The sequence below is a fragment of the Hypanus sabinus genome, chromosome X2, assembly GCF_030144855.1.
Source record: "Hypanus sabinus isolate sHypSab1 chromosome X2, sHypSab1.hap1, whole genome shotgun sequence".
Taxonomy (NCBI): domain Eukaryota; kingdom Metazoa; phylum Chordata; class Chondrichthyes; order Myliobatiformes; family Dasyatidae; genus Hypanus; species Hypanus sabinus.
The window spans coordinates 7440771-7460580 of record NC_082739.1 but is presented as its reverse complement, the minus strand read 5'-3'; the positions used below and the strand labels follow the sequence as shown (position 1 = coordinate 7460580).

General features: G+C 40.8%; 1 protein-coding gene and 1 long non-coding RNA gene across 2 annotated transcripts in view; one reads left to right on the top strand and one right to left on the bottom strand.

Annotated features, from left to right (window-relative positions):
* Positions 1–19810, bottom strand: part of LOC132385117 (uncharacterized) — a 44552-nt gene that overhangs the window by 23335 nt on the left and 1407 nt on the right. The window contains exon 2 of the long non-coding RNA XR_009509082.1: positions 5384–5913. This is a non-coding gene — a long non-coding RNA (uncharacterized LOC132385117). The remainder of the gene's footprint in view (positions 1–5383; positions 5914–19810) is intronic.
* Positions 19382–19810, top strand: part of LOC132385113 (transmembrane protease serine 4-like) — a 49127-nt gene continuing 48698 nt past the window's right edge. The window contains exon 1 of the mRNA XM_059956872.1: positions 19382–19429. Within this exon, the coding sequence (XP_059812855.1) occupies positions 19397–19429 (33 nt within the window). The 5' untranslated portion in view covers positions 19382–19396. The remainder of the gene's footprint in view (positions 19430–19810) is intronic.

Here is a 19810-nt window from a genome sequence, read left to right as displayed (position 1 = left end):
AGTTGCAGAGACTGTTAGTGAGGTTCTGTGAGGTTTAGTGGGCTGTTGTACAAAAACATGGAAGATGTGTAACTGAGTGCCCATGAACCGGTTAAATAGCCACTGCAGACATGACCTGTTTGGTTTAGCTGACTGATAGTGGTTGAAATGATTTGATATTTGGAAGAGTCATCAACATCCTTATTAAAATTTAAATTTATGCTTCAACTCTCCCCATACCCTCACTGACTCTGCTTCCCTACTATCCTCTCTATCCTCAAATCCCTACTCCATCTCCCACCCCCCCATCCTCATCACATTCTACAGAGGTTGTATTGAGAGCATCCTGAGCAGCTGCATCACTGCCTGATTCAGAAATTGCACCATCTCGGATCGCAAGACCCTGCAGCGGATGGTGAGGTCAGCTGAGAAGATCATCGGGGTCTCTCTTCCCCCCATTACGGACATTTACACTACACGCTGCATCCGCAAAGCAAACAGCATTATGAAGGACCCCACTCACCCCTCATACAAACTCTTCTCCCTCCTGCCATCTGGGAAAAGGCACCGAAGCATTCGGGCTCTCACGACCGGACTATGTAACAGTTTCTTCCCCCGAGCCATCAGACTCCTAAATACCCAGAGCCTGGACTGACACCAACTTACTGCCCTCTACTGTGCCTATTGTCCTGTTTATTATTTATTGTAATGCCTGCACTGTTTTGTGCACTTTATGCAGTTCTGGGTAGGTCCATAGTCTAGTGTAGTTTTTTTTCTTTTTGTCTCTGTTTTTTTTTTTTACGTAGTTCAGTCTAGTTTTTATACTGTGTCACGTAACACCATGGTCCTGAAAAACATTGTCTCATTTTTATTATGTACTGTACATAGCAGTTATGGTCGAAGTGACAATAAAAGTGATGACTTGACTCCTCTTCATCCCCATTCCCATTCCTTATCTCTACTCTTGTTCCCTTTATCCACTGCTCTTCTGGATTCCACATCCCCACTCAGTCTCAACCCCATTCCAGTTCCCACTCCCCTGCCTCCTGCTCCAACATCCTCTGCAAGCCATTCAAGAAGACTTTGGGCTTCAGATCAATGTGTCGCAGCAATTGCCAGCACCAAAAGTCCCTGAAGCAATAATGGTACTGACCACTAGAGGGTGATGCTTAGCTACTGATGAGACTTGTGGGAAGAACAAAAAACACACAATATAGAGTGAGAGGAGGACCTGTGGCTCTTCAAGCCTGCCCAGCTGTGTCTACAATTATTTCTTCTCCACCCAATGGTTTTATGCCAGTTTGCAGTAGCCCTCAATCACACGATCTTTCAAAAATTTATTTATCTACATTTTAAAAGCCTGTAATGAACTACCTTCCATATTTTTCTGGGGTATAGAATTCCAAAATTTCACTACTCTCTGTGAGAAAATTCTATATTTTGGAATTTTAAATGACTGGCCCATTATCTTGAAATCATGTGGCTTTTCTCGACATTTCCCACCAATATGAGAACAAGAAAGATAGACAGAGACATCAGCATATCTGTCATGTATCCTTAAAATCAAAATATTTCAAGAAGTGCACCCCTCATTCTTCTAAACTTCAAACAATCTTGATCAAACTCTGTCATCCCAGGAATCAGCCTGGTGAATCATTTTTGGACAGCTTCCAATGCTAGTACACCTTTTCTTGGGTAAAGGGACCAGAATTGTGGGCATGTGCCCAGGTGTGATATCACCAACATCCTAAACAACTACAGTAAAACTTCTCTATTTCTAAACTCCAATTCCTTACAATATGGGCCAAGATGTCAATGTGAGACAATGGCTCAGACTGGCACAGAACCAGACAGCCTAACATTCTTGACCTTATTCTGTCTCCTCTAATATTTGAACAATTCTTGTCTTCAGTTCATTCTGCACTTCTTTGTCAATGTATTGTTGACAATAGAAGCACAGAATGGAACAGAACTAGTTCTCAGCCTCAACAATTTCTCCTTTGGCTTTTCCCACTTTCTCCAGACTCAAGGGGTAATCACGGGCACCCATATTGGCCCTAGCTATGACTGCTTTTTCATTGTCTAAATTGAACAGCTCATGTTCCAAGCCTTTCCCGGTAATGCTCCCCAACTCTTCCTCCTCTACATTGATGACTGCATTGATTGTGCTTCGTGTACCATGCAGGCCTCATCAATTTTTCTTCCAGCTTCCACCCTGCCTTTAAATTCACTTGGTCCATTTCTGACACCTCCCTCCCATTTCTCAATATCTCTGTCTCCAACTTTGGATACATACTGTCAATTGACATCTTTTAAAAACCTACCAATTCCCATGACAAACTTGACTATGCATCTTCCCAACCTGTCTCTTGTAAAAAAGCTATTCCCTTTTCTCAGTTCCTTCATCTCTGCTGCATCTATTCCCAGGATGAGGCTTTCCTTTCCAGGATATCAGAGATGTCTTCCTTCTTCAAAGAATGGGCTTTCCCTTTCTTCATTATTGATGCTACCTTCACCTGCATCTCCTCCATTTCCTGAATATCCATGCTCACCCCATCTTCCCATTGCCTTAACTGGGATAGAGTTCCTCTTGTCCTTATCTACCACCCCATGAGCCTCCGCATCCAACATATCATTCTCCACAACTTCTGCCATCTCCAAAGGGATCCTACCACCAAACAAAATTTTACCCCCAACACACACAAAATGCTGGTGGAACGCAGCAGGCCAGGCAGCATCTATAGGAAGAAGCACATTCGATGTCTCGGCCCGAAGCGTCGACAGTGCTTCTTCCTATAGATGCTGCCTGACCTGCTGCTTTCCACCAGCATTTTGTGTGTGTTGCTTGAATTTCCAGCATGTATCTGCAGATTTCCTCGTGTTTGCATTAAAATTTTACCCCCCCCCTCCATTTTCCACAGGCTTTGCTCCCTTCATGAATAGCTTGTGCATTCTTCCCTCACCACAAATCTCCCTCCCGGCAATTACCTCTGCATGCGGCCAAAGTGCTACACCTGCCCATTCACCTCCTCCTTCACCTCCATTCAGGGCCCTAAGCAGCCCTTCCAGGCGAGGCAACACTTCACCTGTAAATCCGCTGGGGTCATCTATTGTATCCTGTGCTCCCAATGGCTGCTTCATCGAGCACCTCTGCTCCGTCTGCCAAGAGCGGAATTTCCTGGGGACACAACATTTTAACTCTCATTCCCATTCCTGTTCCATCATACTGGTCCATGGCCACCTTTTGTGCCATGATGAGGCCACCCTCAGGGTGGAGGAGGAAGACCTGGGATTCCATCTGGGTAGCCTCCAACCTGATGGGAAAAAAATTACCTCTAACATCCCAAACGTTTCTCTATTCATGTTAAAATTTGATGTGAAATGTGTTGTTTTATGGTGCAAAGCCATAAAATAAATATAAATAAATAATGCAAAAAATAATGAGGCAACACTCACAAGTTCATGGGCCATTCAGGAATTTGATGGTGGAGCTGATTCTGAATCATTGAGTGTGCGTCTTCATGCTCCCCAATGGTGGTAATGAGAAGAGGGCATTTTGCAGATGATGAGGGTCCTTAATGATGCACGTCACTTTCTTGAGGCACTGCCTCTTGAAGATGTCCTCGATGGTGGGGAGCGGTGTGAGCTCACTGAGTCTACAATCCTCAGCAGCCTCGTGCAACCCCTGTGTAATGAAGCCTCCACACCAGGTTGTGATGCAATGGAGACCACCCAGGGGTTTTTAAAATAATGAGAGACATAAAGAGGGTAGAATCGTTTCCCCAAGAGAAAAGTTAAACACCAGAGGACATGCTTTCAAGGTTGGAGGTTTGGGGTTTGGAATTTAAAGGTGACATGAGGGACAAGTTTATATACAGAGAGAGTGGTAGGTGCCTACATTGGGTTACCGGAGGTGGTGATGAAAGTAGGAAGTTTGGTAAAGTTTAGGAGACTTTTAGACAAACTCATGAACACAGGAGGAGGATATTTAGTAAATATGGGCTGAATGGTCTGTACAGTACTGTTCTATTCTATGCTCTGCTTACAAGGAAATAGATCAAAAATAAATAGAGGAGTGTCATACATTATGTATGAAAATGGAGAACTGCCAAGATTTTGTGGGGCTAAACCATGTCTCATTTCTGTAGCTTTATAGACAGAGCTAACTAGAAAAACCACACTTACTGATACTGAGTCAGCATGAGCTGGATAGAATACTGGTTTATTGTTGTCTTAGAAACAGTAAACAGAGTGTCTGATAAATATTAGGGACATCTTAACAGTTGTCTCTGAGCTAGCTGAATAATCTCCTTATATTTATTAGATACCCGGTTGGGTATGTGTAGAATGTACACAGTCAATTATTACTGTTATTGATTCATGATGAAATGGAAAATATATTGATAGATTTTTCCTTTGTTCTGTGGAGAGATTGCCTCTTTTCTTCCTGGAAGAAGGTACAGAGCCTCAGGACTCACACCACTAGGTTCATGAATAGTTATTACCCCTCAACCATCAGGCTCCTGAACCAAAGGGGATAACTTCACTCAACTTCACTTGTCCAGTCACTGAACTATTCCCACAAGCTATCAACTCACTTTGAAGGACTCTTCATCTCCTGTTCTTGATATTTATTCTTGTTTATTATTATTATTATTATTATTATTTTATTATTATTATATTATTATTATCATCATTTTTTGTTTGTTATCTTTTGCCCATTGGTAGTTTGTCCGCTCTGTTGGGTACGGGTCTTTCATTGGTCCTATTACGGTTCTTGGATTTATTGAGTATGTCCATGGGAAAATGAATCTCAGGGTTGTATATGGTGACATTACTGTATATATTTAATAATAAGTTTATTTTGAACTTTGACTTTCTCCCACCAGTGATAACCAATGACAGTAAAAGCAGACCAGATCTTGTGTGATTCTTCCATAGTTCAAGCTCCCCCTCACTTTCTAAAAGTTCACTTTATTTCTTCCTCCCCCGATGTTGTACAACCTGCTGTATACCTCTGACATTTTCCAATTTCATTTTGGATTTTCAGTATTTGCAGTTTCTTGCCCTAATAGTTAAGAGCCAAACTTGGAGCAGTTACAATTATGGTTGTCTAAGTCCTTACTGAAGTAGCAACAGGTTGCTTTTGATCCAGTATTATATCAGAATCAAAATCAAGATTATTATCACTGACATACATTGTGAAATTTGTTATTTTATGACAGGGGTAATGTGTATTGCATAAAACAATTACTATGAATTACAATAAAAACTAAAATAAGTAGCATAAAAGAGGAATGGTAAGGTGGTGTTCATGTGTTCATGAACCATTCAGAAATCTGATGGGGGAGGGTAAGAAGCTGATGCTAAAATGTTGAGTCTTGAGGTTCCTGTACCTCCTCACCTGATGGTAGTAATGAGAAGACAGCATATCCTGGATGGTGAGGGTCCTTAACGATGGATGCTGCCTTCTTGACACACGGACTTTTGAAGATGCATTTGAGGGTGAGGAGGCTTGTGGCCATGATGGAGCTGGCAGACTCTACAACCCTCTGCAGCCTCCTTTGATCTCCATACCAGGGGCTGATACAACCAGTCAGAATACACTCCACTGTACACCTGTAGAAATTGGCTAAAGTTTTTGGTAACATTCCAAATATCCTCAGACTCCTAATGATGAGATATAGCCACTGGTGTACCTTCTTTGTGATTGCACCAATGCGTTGGACTGAGGATAGATCTTCTGAGATGTTGACTCAGAAACTGATGACCCCTCAATGAGAACTGGTGTGTGTTCTCCCAGCTGCCCCTTCCTGAGGTCCCACAATCAATTCTTAGGCTTTGCTGAGGTTGAGTGCAAGGTGGTTGTTGCAACACCAATCAAGCAGCCAATCCGTCTCACTCCTGTACGCCGCCTTGCTGCGATCTGATATTCTGTCGACAACAGTGGTAAATTTAGAGATGGAGATTGTCATATTATGAAAATTAGATATTATTCAGATAATTCCTCCTAATGGTATTAAACATACTACACTGTAAGACCTGTTAGCATGTGCTTTTAACACAGTCTAACAAACCATGGTCACATTCAGACACTGATAGGAATTACATAAACAGTTACTAATACGGATAGGATTGTGCTGCTGATGCACTGATATTGATACAGAATCCAAAATTAATTCTGATACTGACACAAGTAAGGGAAGTTCATTCATCTCGTTTCAGTCCAAAAGAAAATCCCAAATTACCTAAATTAAGTATTCATTTAACTTGGAACTGAATTCAGACTTTTGCTTTCATTGGAAAGGGAAACTATTAATAGATCCTTCATTAGAACTGACGATAGTTCCCAGACACAAAACATAGTTTTGTTTTCTACAGAGGATGCCCAATCTGCTGAATGTTTCCAATGTTTTCAGTTTCCATTTCAGATTTCCAATATACACAGTTCAATTCTTTTAGGTTCAAATTCACAATTAAAATTCTATCCTATAAACTAACCACTTCTTCTGGGAATACACTTCCCTTCTTGTCAATTTTTTCAAATCTTAGAATATTGCTTCACTGTCTCCGTTGTTTAAAATGAACTCAAATGAAAATCTTTAGCTTGGCCTCTCAGTTGAAGTAACTCAGCAACTAAGCGTTTTTTTTTTACCATTGTTATTGAAATGTATTTATTTTTTGAGATATAGTGCGGTAAAGACTGTATTGGCCCTTCGAGTTGTGGCCAAATTATGGAACAACTTACAATGACCAATTAACCTACCAAATGGTAGGTCTTTGGACTGTGGGAGGAAAGCAGAGCACCTGGAGGAAACCCACGCGGTCATAGGGAGAATGTACAAACTCCTTACAGACAGCGGCAGGATTTGAACCCATGTCGCTGATACTGTAAAGCACTGTGCTAACCACTAAGCTACTGTGCTGCCCCATGTCCAAGAGAATGACAGACCATTAGCACAGTGAGATTCTAGTGGCAGGCCGATTACTGGCCTTTCCTCATAAGACATTTTCTCTCAACCAGGCAGCATCCTGGTAACTCCCTATCAACTTGTGCAGCAACTTTGAAGGATCTATGGACTTGGATTCCAAGATCCCTCTGTTCCTCCACACTGATAGGAATCCCACCATTAACCTTAAATTTCAAACTTTTAAAGTACATCACTTCACACTTTTCTGAGTTGAACTCCATCTGCTGCTTCTCAGCTCAGCTCAGTGTTCATTGTAACCTTCAATAACCTTCTACATTATCCACAACACCACCATCTGCACCCTTCCACTTCCTCTGCCAAGACAGTTATAAAAATCATAAACAGCACAAGTCCCAGAACAGATCCCTGTGGAATACCATTCATCACCACCCTCCAGGCAAAATACGCTCCACCTACTACCACCCTCTGCCTTCTGTGGGCAAGCCAATTCCAAAACCATGCAGCCAAGTTTCAATGGATTTCATGCTTCACAACCTTCATGGGGAACCTTACCAAATGCCTTGCTAAAATCAATATACACCACATTTACTGTTCTACTTTCATCAATTGTTTTGTCATTTCAATCATGAGGAATAAACTACCCCTCACAAAGTCACATTGACCATCCCTATTGAGACCAGGTTTTTCCCCAAATGCTTGTGAATTCTGTTCCTGAGAATTCTCTCCATTAGTTTACCCACCACTGATGCAAGACTCATTGGTCTATAAATCCCAGGATTATCTTTACTCCCTTTTTTTAAATTGAATTTTCAAAAAGGATACATAGAGTAGAATAGAATAATATCAGCCTTACCCCTCCCCTTAAACCCTCCCCCCTAACATATCCCTATCTAAAAAAAAAGAAAGAAAAAAAAAGAAGAAAAAAGAAAGACTGCCTGGATATCGGAAGATCCCCCACATGCTCCATGGAGTTCATAATAGCTTTAATATATGTATTTATTTCTTTCCCCAGATGACCAATAACTTTATCTTCGGAGCACCTATATATTTAATCTTATCTTTTGTAAATAAGGGCACCAAATTTTCAGAAATATATCATATTTATTTAAATTATAAGTAATTTTTTCAAGTGGAATGCAGCTAAAAATTTCATTATTCCAACAATCCATAGTTAAGTATGAATCTGATTTCCAAGTAACTGCAATAGCCTTTTTGGCTACTGCCAATGCAATTCTTATGAATTCTTTCTGATATTTGTTCAATTTAGGTTTCGGTTTTATCCCTTCAATATCACATGGTAAAAATAATATTGGGTTATGTGGAAGTTGTGTTCCAATGATTTGTTCCAATAAAACTCTTAAATTTATCCAAAAAGGTAGAATTTTAAAACAAGACCAAGTAGAGTGTAAAAAAGTACCAATTTCTTGATTACGTTAAAAACATTGATCAGATAAATTTGGGTTTAATCTATTTTTTTTTGTGGTGTATTATATAATTGATGTAAAAAAATTGTATTGTACTAACCTAAGTCGGACATTTCTTGTACTTGTCATACTGTCAAGACATAATCTTGACCAACTTGTTTCATCAATTTTAATATTCAAATCAGTTTCCCATTTTTGTCTTGACTTATGAATTCCTTGTTTAATTTTCTGTTTTTGAATCAAATTATACATATAAGAAGTAAATTTTTAATTTTTCCTTTTTGAATTAAAGTTTCTATTTCATTAGGTTTCGGCATTAACATTGTTTGACCCAGTTTATCTCTTAAATAAGCCCTTAATTGGAAATAACAGAAAAGAGTGTTATTTGATATTTTATATTTATTCTTTAATTGATCAAATGACATTAATATACCTCCTTCAAAACAGTCTCCTATATATCTAATCCCTTTTTGAAACCAGCTATATAAGAGTTGGTTATCCATTGTAAAAGGAATAAGTCTATTCTGAATTAAAGGTCTCTTTGCTAATAAAGATTTCTTTATCTCATCATCAACATTTGTCTTATTCCATAGATCAATCAAATATTTTAATCTAAGGGATTCTTTCTTTTCCCGTATCCATTTAGATTCCCATTTATATATAAAATCTTCTGGTGTATTTTCTCCTATTTTATCTAATTCTATTCTAATCCATGCCGGTTTATCTTCATCAAAAAAAGATGGAAAAATTGACATGGAAATTTGACCTAGGAGGGTTACCATTACCAAACGTTAAGAATTATTATAAAGCAAATGAACTTAGATTTATTGCATCTTTTTCTTGAACAATGAAACAACACTTGCCATCCTCCGATCCTCTGGTACTACTCCTGTAGCCAGTGAGGACATAAAAAGCATTGTGGATAGAGCAACAATCTCTTTCCTCACTTCCTGCAGTAACCTGGGGTATATCCCATTCAGCACTAGGGACTTTCCTATCCTAATGTTTCACAAAATATCCAACACTACCTCTTTCTGAACCTTGACATGCCCTGACATGTTAGCCTTTTTCTACACTGAACTCACATTCGTCAGGGTCCCTCTCATTGATAAATACTGAAGCAAAGTATTTATTAAGGAGTTCCTATACCTCCTCCAACTCCAATCACGTTTCCTCTTTTATTGCTAGCTGTCATACCCTCACACTCGCCATCTTTCTGTCCTTCACCTATGTGTAGGATGCCATGGAGTTTTCCTTAACCCTACGTCCCCAGGCCTTCTTGTGTTGTCTTCCAGCTTTCCTAAGTCCCTTCTTAAGATCTTTCCTGGCTAGCTAATAACTCTCAAGAGCCCTGTCTAATTTTTGCTTCCTAAATCTTAAATACACTTCCTCTTCCTCTTGACTAGATGTTCCACCTCTTTCGCTAACCATGGCTCTTTCACCCTACCACCCTTTCCGTGTCTCAATGGGACAAACCTATGCAGAATCCCTTGCAAGTGCTCCCTGGACAACCTCCACATTCCCACTGTGCATTTCCCTGAGAATATCTGTTCCCAGTTCATGCCCTATGAGATCCTGCCTAATAACATTGTGATTAGTCCTCCCCCAATTAAATACTTTCCCATAACGTCTGCTCCTAGCCTTGACCATGGCCATTTTAAAGGTCAGAGAGTTGTCAGTATCTCACATGCCATATGTATTTTGCTTTTAGAAAACTCAGGTGCTTATCAAGGGGTAAACTGAAAATATAGGAACAGGAGTAGGCCCTATGACTCCTTGAAACTGATCTCTACACAAGTTATGACAAACTTCAATTTCTGAGAACTGCTCTGAACCCAAATTGTTTGCAAGTCAGAAGTGAACAGAAACTGTGTGGAAGAGAATCACAGGAAGAGCTGAGGTGACTGAGCTGTCATAGGAAGAGCAGCTGACAGCTGGTCTCACTGACTCAGAGAGTGAGGGAGTGAGCCTGGTTGATACTCCCAGCCCCCGATGTCACAGCTTGGCTGTGTGTGATGGGGGTTGGAGGAAGAGAAGGCACGTGGAAATACCCTATTCCCACCCTGTAGACGATTCCGGCAACACTGCTGGTCTCCGAGATGTTCAATGATATGCACAGGGTGTCTGTAGGTCAGCTGTTTGCAACCGAAGGATGACCGGTACAAGACTGGGGCTAAACGTTTTCACCAACTCCAGCTATCACAGCATTTCTTGTTCTTCAGTGTTCTCTCTGTCTCAGCTTTAAACAGAGTCCTTTCCTCCACCATTGATGCTGCCTTCACCCACATCTTCATTTCCAAGCCATCTGCACTCACCCCACTTTCCCACTGTCTTAACAGGGATAGAGTTCCTCATGTCCTTACCTAGCACCCCATGAGCCTCCACATCCAACATATCATTCTCCACAACTTCCACCATATTCAAAGGGATCCTACCACCATCTTTACCCCCCCCCCCCCCCGCCACTCTCTACTTTCCACAGGAATTGCACCCTCCGTGATTTTTTTGCCCGTTCGTCCTCTCTTCACTAATTTCCCCCCACCCCAGCACATATCCCTACAAGCGATAGAAGAGCTACACCTCCTCCCTCAAATCCATTCAGGGCCCAAACAGTCCCTCCAGGTGAGGCGACACTTCACCTGTGAGTCTGTTGGAGTTATCTATTGTTTCTGGTGCTCCCGATGTGGTCTCCTCGACATTGGTGAGACCCAACATAAATTGGGGGACTGCTTCATCCATCAAAAGTGAAATTTCCCGGTGGCCAAACATTTTAATTCCAATTCCCATTTCCGTTCCAATGTGTCAGTCCATGGCCTCCTCTTCTACCATGATGAGGCCACTCTCAGGGTGGAGGAGCCACATCTCATATTCCGTCTGGGTAGCCTCTGACCTGATGGCATGAACATCTATTTCTCTTTCTGGAAATTTTTTCTTATCCCCGCCCCCTTCCGTTCCCCAACATGGCTTCTTACCTTTTCTACTCACCTGCCTATCTCCTCCCTTTGTTGCCTCTCCTTCTTCCCTTTCTCCCAAGCTCCACTCTTCTCTCCTATCAGATTCGTCTTTCTCCAGTTCTTTACCTTTCTCACCCAACTGGCTTCACCAGTTACCTTCTAGCTAATCCTCCTTCCCCTTCCCCCACCTATATATACTCAGATATCTTCCCCCTTCTTTTCCAGTCCCAATGAAGGGTCTTGGCCCAAAATGGAAAGGTTTGTTCCTTTCCATAGATGCTTCCTGACCTGCTGTGCTCCTCCAACTTTTTGTGTGTGTTGTTCAAGCAAGAACCTGTCAACTTCTTCTTTAAATGTACCCAATGACTTGACCTCCACAACCACCTGTGGCAATCAATTCCACAGATTCACCACCCTCTGGCTAATGAAATTCTTCCTCATCTCTGTTACAAAGGGACACCATTGTACAGTGGACCTGTGCTCTTTGGTCCTAATATTCTGTTTCTCTAATAGCATAGATAACTTTCCTGTGCTCCATCTGCCATCTTCTTGTCCATTTATTATACTTGTCTTTATCCCCTTACAAGGCAGAAAATACTTTTTCTGCATATCTTTGCATCAATAATATACTTGGAAGCAATATATGGCTTATATTAATGATTTGGATGAAGTGACTGAAACAACCAAGACATTGTACCCTTCTCTCTAGAATCACACTAGTTACAGCTTCCCAGCTTGGAAGTGACTTGTTCACACTTGTCTTTCTTCTCTGTCACTCCAGTGACATTAATATATTGGAGTCAGTAACATGACTCTTATCTCTGGGAATAACCTTTGACATAGCACCTTATCAAAGGCTTTTTAACCTTTCTGTTCTGAAATCATTTTTATAACTTTCATTTGCAACAACTCCAACAGGTTTTTCTGTTTACTGAAGACTAGAATGTTAAAAGTACTCCATCACCTGAATAAAAACTTTCAATGCTTTATTACTAACTTCCACAAATTCTCTCCAGAAACTAATGTGGTGATTGTTCTTCACTTGGTTAAAAATTTTGGTTGATTAGTAACTGAGTTCTTGGACAATTGGTTGAATTACAATTGCATGATTGCTTGTTGATTAAATTAACAACTCAATTGGCTCGTTGATAGAGTTAGCAAATTCTATTTATAAATGAATCTGATAAGTACACTGTTGTTAGTCACCATTTAAAGAGATGATCAAAAGTGAAAGCTCTTATCTATTCAAGATATGACTAGCACCTTTTAACACTTTAAAAAAAATTGTTGCTTTCTTGGCATCCTTTTATCAATGTCATAGAATGGATTTTTAAAAAAATCTTTGTGTAACAGCTACTGCTAAGTAAAAAAAAATCACCCTTTCCTCTATGTCCCTGTCTCTGTCTATCTCTCTACCCTGCTCTCATCCCCACACAAATTACTTAAGATGCCAGTGACTCCCATAGATATAGTTCAGTGAGAGTTGGATTTCCCAGTCCTGGCCTCTACTGACTGTGATGTTAAGTCACTATTTAAAGAGATGATCAAATGTGAAAGCTCTTATCTATTGATGACGTGACTAGCATCTTTTAACACTTTTTTTAAAAAAAATTGTTGCTTTCTTGGTATCCCTTTATTAATGTCATAGAATGGATTTTTTTTTCAAAATCTTTGAGTAACAGCTACTGGTAAGTTTAAAAAAAAAATCACCCTTCTATGTCTCTATCTGTGTCTTTCTCTCTACCCTGCTCTCATCCCCACACAAGTACTTAAGATGCCAGTGACTCCCATAGAGGTAGTTCAGTGAGAGTTGGATTTCCCAGTCCCTGGCCTCTACTGATAATTTTTTTTAAAATGCCTTCACTTCTAAGTCTGTACAGTGATGCAAATTGAGCATGGTCACTGCCTGATATTTGCATGTCTTCCATTTTATTTTACCAATCTCAAGTGGTAGAGTAGTCTGTCCTTGCATTCTAACATTATACTCTGAGGTAAGTGAGTCAAATGTTCTTGTTAGGCTCAGTGTCCTACAGGACAGAAAATTGTAGGCTGGAACAAGGAAGGCTGAGTGTATGTTCCACTGTAGTAGTGAATAGTGGAAAAAGTAAATCAATTGCAGTACATCTGTATAGAATAGATTAAAATTGTGCAAAAAGAAATATTTTTTTAAAAAAAGTGAGGTAGGTTAAAAAAAAATGGGTTCAATGTTCATTTAGGAATCGGACGGCAGAGGGGAAGAAGCTGTTCTTGAATCGTTGAGTGCGTGGCTTCAGGCTTCTGTACCTCGTACCTGATGGTAACAGTGAGAAAAGGACATGCCCTGGGTGCTGGGGGGTCCTTAATAATGGACGCTGCCTTTCTGAGACACCGCTCCCTAAAGGTGTCCTGGGTACTTTGTAGACTAATACCCAAGCAGCTTCTTTTGGTCCTGTGCAGTAGCAGCACCCCATATCAGCCAGTCAGAATGCTCTCCACAGTGCATCTATAGAAGTTTTAAGGTGTTTTTGTTGATTCACAAGGTTAATTACTGGGATGTCAGGACTGTCTTGCACAGAGAGGTTAGAGAGACTGGGCTTGTACACGCTGGAATTAAGGAGATTGAGAGGGGATCTGATTGCAACATATAAGATTATTAAGGGATTGGACAAGATAGAGGCAGGAAATATGTTCCAGATGCTGGGAGAGTCCAGTACCAGAGGGCATGGTTTGAGAATAAGGGGTAGGTCATTTAGGACAGAGTTAAGGAAAAACTTCTTCTCCCAGAGAATTGAGGGGGTCTGGAATGCACTGCCTTGGAAGGCAGTGGAGGCCAAATCTCTGGATGCTTTCAAGAAGGAGCTAGATAGGTATCTTATGGATAGGGGAATCAAGGGATATGGGGACAAGGCAGGAACCAGGTCATGATCTCAAAATGGCAGTGCAGGCTTGAAGGGCCAAACGGTCTACTTCTGCACCAAATGTCTATTGTACCAAATCTCTTCGAACTCTAAGTGATGTATAGTCATTGTTTGCCGCCTTTATAGCTACATCAATAGGTTGGAACCAGATTAGGTCCTCCGAGATCTTGACACCCAAGAACTTGAATTTGCTCACTCTCTCCACTTCTGATCCCTCTGAGGATTGGTATGTGTTCCTTCGACTTGCCCTTCCTGGAGTCCACAATCAGCCCTTTCGTTTACCAGGTACTCTGGGACCTCCAGCTTTGCGAGGGTTCACCCTCTTTGAAGACAGCCTAACATCAGCCCCTGAGACTGAGATCACAGGGTCACCGAGTGCAGCAGGGATTTTCACAGCTGTAGCTGAATTCTCCCTTTCAAAGTGGGTATAGAAGGTGTTGAGTTCAGCTAGTAGCAATTACAAAAAGTGGTGGTGGATACAGCCCAGTCTATCATGGACAAAGCCCTTCCCACCATCGAGCACATCTACAAGGAGCACTGCCCCAAGAAGGCAGCATCCGTCATCAGGGACCCCCACCATCCAGGACATGCTTGCTTCTCAATGTTGCCTTTGGAAAGGAGGTACAGGAGCCTTGGGTCCCACATCTCTAGGTTCAGGAACAGTTAACCATCAGGCTCTTGAACCAGCATGGATAATTTCACTCAACTCTTCACTGAACTGATTCCACAACTCATTTATACTCTGCAACTTGTGTTCTCAGCATTATTTATTTATTTACTTCTTATTATTTTAATTTGTAGTTTGCCGTCTTTTGCACATTGGTTGTCAATATTTGTAGTTTTTCATTGACCCTATTATATTTCTTTGTATCTACTGTGAGTACCTGCAAGAAAATGAATCTCAGGGTAGCATGTGTGATGACATATAAGTACTTTGATATTAAATTTACTTCGAACATGTCTCCTTACTCCCAAGCATGAGAACAGGGTAACGCTCTTCCAGCCCTCAAGTTGGTATCTGTACTCTAACCTCATTTGGTTACCATAACACTTTAATATGTCTTTGTCAAAAAAGTTGTCTTTCTGGTTTCTCTGACGAATTATTCTTAACCATTCCCAAAAGTATTCTCTTGACCTCCACTCTCACCATCAAAAACAAGTTTACTGGTTGTTGATTTGGTTAATATCCAAAGATGACAAATGATTACTTAGTTTGACTACCGAATCTTAGTAACAATTATGAATATATGTAACTCTATATGGAATGGTTCATTCCAAGAGCTCCAACAAAAATACATTACACCTCTTCTAAATGTATTTAGCGGTTTCTTGAATTGACATATATTTGCAAATTATACTTACACGTCCCATGAGGCATGCTTTCTGGTTAGTAGTGGTTGAATTTATCATCAGAAATTAGACTTTTGTTTAATTAGGAGTTATTTAAAGGCTGTAGCCATCCTGTTTGGGAGAATTATGACTAACTCAGTTTGTTGTTGACAGGAGCTCCATTGCAGACAAAAATTAGCACAATGGTGAAGTCTTTTTTATCCCCCAGGGAAGTGCAAGGAAAATCATTGGCCACTGTATCCATGAAAGTTGGGAATCGGATTTATTATCAGACTTAAATGATGTGAAATTGTTGTTTGGCAGTGGTGTAGGCTAAAGATGTATAAAGTTACTATAAATTACAACATTTTTAAACAAAATATACTTTATTCAAAAATAAAATTATATACAATAAACCATTCAATGACTCTCAATCCTTTACAACTGTTTCCATTATGGGTCTTTACATTTTCACACTTTTCACAACCCACGTGGCACTCTGTTGTTCCATATTTACATACACTTGTTCAGGGGTATACACCCCACCCCCTACCCCTCAGCTCCCATGGGGGAAGAACCCTAGACTGTGGTCCTTCCCCATCAGGCCCTTGCGGTGGCTGCACCGAGTTTGAATGAGTCCCTCAGCACGTTCTCCTGCAGTCAAGAATGTGCCAGTTGGCAGCATTCCCCCCACGGACATCTCTGCGTGCTGGTAGACCAGGTTTCGGGCCGACCAAAGAGCGTCTTTCACCGAGTTGAAAATAGTGCAAAACATCAATGTAGTCTTAATTGTTTCAGGGATGGACCCTTCAGAAATCTGATGGTGGAGGGGAAGAAGTTGCTTCTGAATTATTGTGTGGGTCTTCGGGCTCCTTTACCTCCTCGCTGATGGTTGCAAAGATTAGAGAGCATTAGAGACCTAGATGCTGAGGATGGGAAAGATAGGATTCTGAAAAGTTGTGTACCCAAAATAAAATATCTTGCACTGACCTTGGATTATTATGCTACAGAATATGCAAATACATTTGTCTTGAGAGTTTAAATTGTGGCAAAATAACATCTTATTCCATACAGTCTTGATTTTCATTGGGTCATGATTGATGTATAATTTCACTATTTCATTGACAGGTTTCTCAATTGCATACAAATCTTTCTGCAGCAACTAAGTGAAATGTGGGAGGAACTAAGTAGGTTCAGCAGCCTCTATAGAGTGGAATAAATTGATGTTTCAGTCCGAGACCCTAAAAGGGTCTCAGTTTGAATCTTCGACTGTTTAGTGCATTCCGCAGATGTTATGTGACTTGCTGAATTCCTCCAGCATTTTGTGTTGCTCTGGATTTCCAGCATCTGCAGAATCTCTTGTTTGCAAGTGGAATGATATACTTTGTTACCTCTGCAGACAGGTGGATTAAAATGGCCACTGCTGTCTGTGTTTTATCAACAGAGTCCACCCACACCTACAAGGAAATGGAAAACAAAATATACTGAAAGGGAAGATGGGCAGCAGGTAAATCTACTTTTAGTAAAATGGCAGAGATTTGTGTGATTACGAATTAACAAGGAAGCAAAAAAGTGGCAATAGTTGCGGAAGCAAGCCCCCTCCCACCTCCTTATTTTAAATGTGTGCTGAACTTTCAGAGAGGAATACTAATGTTGTGCTTAGCCAGACTCCCTTGAGTGATGGGGTTGTAAGGAACATGAAACGTTTCAGCAGAGGAACAGGCACTTTGGCCTTGTTGAGCTGATCTAACTAAATTAGCGATTAAATGCCCAACTAATCTCTTCTGCCTGCACAATATCCATATCTCTCCATTCTCTACGTATTCATGTGCCTGTCTAAGAGCCTCTTAAAAACCTGTATTTGCCTCCAGAACCACCTCTGTAACACATTCCAGACAGGCATCGCCCTGTACTTCTCAAACAAAGAACTTGTCCTGCACATCTCTTTTGATAAAGGATTGGTGGAGGAGCACCAAAAGGAACCATGTACTTTTCATTAAGAGTTGCACCCGGTACGTGAGTAATGGTGTTGCTTTTGAATAGTGTTATAGAAAAGCTAAATGCTTCAACATTTTAAATATGAGGGGTGATTGATAAGTTTGTGGCCTAAGGTAGAAGGAGTCAATTTTAGAAAACCTAGCACATTTATTTTTCAACATAGTCCCCTCCTACATTTACACACTTAGTCCAGCGGTCGTGGAGCATACGGATCTCGTACCTCCAGAAAGCGTCCACAGCAGGGGTGATTGACAGGTTCGTGGCCTAAGGTGAGTTCTTCAGCTCTCGTTACATGCACATGCAGTTCAACTCTTTGAGTGATTACACAGAAAATTTGAAGTTAGTAACTCAGTTAATGACTCATCAGGGGTGATTAATAAGTTCATGGACTACAGTAAGTGATGAGTTATTAACTTCAGACTTTCTGCATAATCACTCAAAGAACTGAACTGCACATAACGAGAGCTGTGTAACTCATCTCCCTCTACCTTGGGCCACAAACCTGTCAATCACCCCTGCTGTGGACGCTTTCTGGAGGTCCGAGATCCGTATGCTCCACAACCGCTGGACTAAGTGTGTAAATGTAGGAGGGGACTGTGTTGAAAAATAAATGTGCTAGGTTTTCTAAAATTGACTCCTTCTACCTTAGGCCACAAACTTATCAATCACCCCTCATATTTCTAGGGTGATGCATGTGCCTTGCTAAGTTCTTTCAGCAAGGCTAATGGAGTTACTTTCTGAATGTACAGTCACTGGGTATAGTTGCATGAATAAATGCATGAAATAGAGCGCACCATAGCAGAGAAGTTAGCGTAATGCTACTAAAGCACCAGAGACCCAGGTTCAATTCCTCCTGCTGTTTATAAGGGGTTTGTACATTCTCCCTGTGACTGTGGGTTTCCTCCTGGTGCTCCAGTTTCCTCCCACAGTCCACAATAGTACTGATTGGCAGGTTAATTGGTCACATGGGTGTAACTGGGTGGTGCAGGCTTGCAGGGCCAGAAGGGCCTGTTACCATGTATCTCTAAATAACATTTTTAAAAAATATTTAAAGAGGAGGTTTGTAGATTCTTGATTATTCAGAGCATCAAAGGTTATGGGGAGAAAGCAGGAGAATGGGATTGAGAGTAATGATATATCAGCCATGATGGAATGGTGGAGCAGACTTGATGGGCTGAATGGCCTAATTCTGTTCTTATGGTCATGCTTTTTCCTTTATTGTTCTTGCAGATACTAATCTGCAATCCCCTTTAACATATTACTCATCTGTGCAAATGTATCTAATTCACTGATTTTGAATGCCTGTTGCCTGGATGATTGCTCAAGACTGTTCTCCAGTTTGTCAGTGATCTCTCTAGTCTGCAGTGATCTTACAACTTTCAAAATCTACCCTGAACTCTCATCTGTAAGTACGAAAATCTGACAACCCTCCTGATTTAACCATAGGAACATAGAAAATAGGTGCAGGAGTAGGCCATTCGGCCCTTCGAGCCTGCACCACCATTCAGTATGATCATGGCTGATCAACCCTGTACCTGCTTTCTCTCCATACCCCCTGATCCCTTTAGCCACAAGGGCCATATCTAACTTCCTCTTAAATATAGCCAATGAACCGGCCTCAACTGTTTCCTGTGGCAGAGAATTCCACAGATTCACCACTCTCTGTGTGAAGAAGTTTTTCCTCATCTCGGTCCTAAAAGGCTTCCCCTTTATCCTTAAACTGTGACCCCTCGTTCTGGACTTCCCCAACATCGGAAACAATCTTCCTGCACCTAGCCTGTCCAATCCCTTTAAAATTTTATACGTTTCATCTTTACCTCTGCCTTGTCAACGAGCCAATTTTCACCAGGGAAACAAGTAGTTTCGTTTGACAGTCGACAATTATGACAAATGGCTTGTGGAATGTCCGAATTGAGGTAAATTTATTATTGAAGTATGTATGTGTCATCATACTTGATTTGTTTTCTTGGAGGCATTTACAGGAAAATAAAGAAATACAATTGAATTTATGAAAACCTGTAAGTACAACAGAATTGCGATTCTGAAGGTTCAAAGTTCGAATTCAACGTAAATGTATTATCTAAGTACATGTGTTGCCATTTACGACCTTGAGATTCATTTTCTTGCAGGCATTCACCGCGAAAAGGAAATACGATTTTACTAAAAAAACTATACTTAAAGACTGACAAACAACCAATATGCAAATGAAGACAAACTAAATAAAAATAGTACCGAGAACATGAGTTGTAATGACTACAGAATAGTGATTGAAGTTATCCACACATAGTCAGGAACCT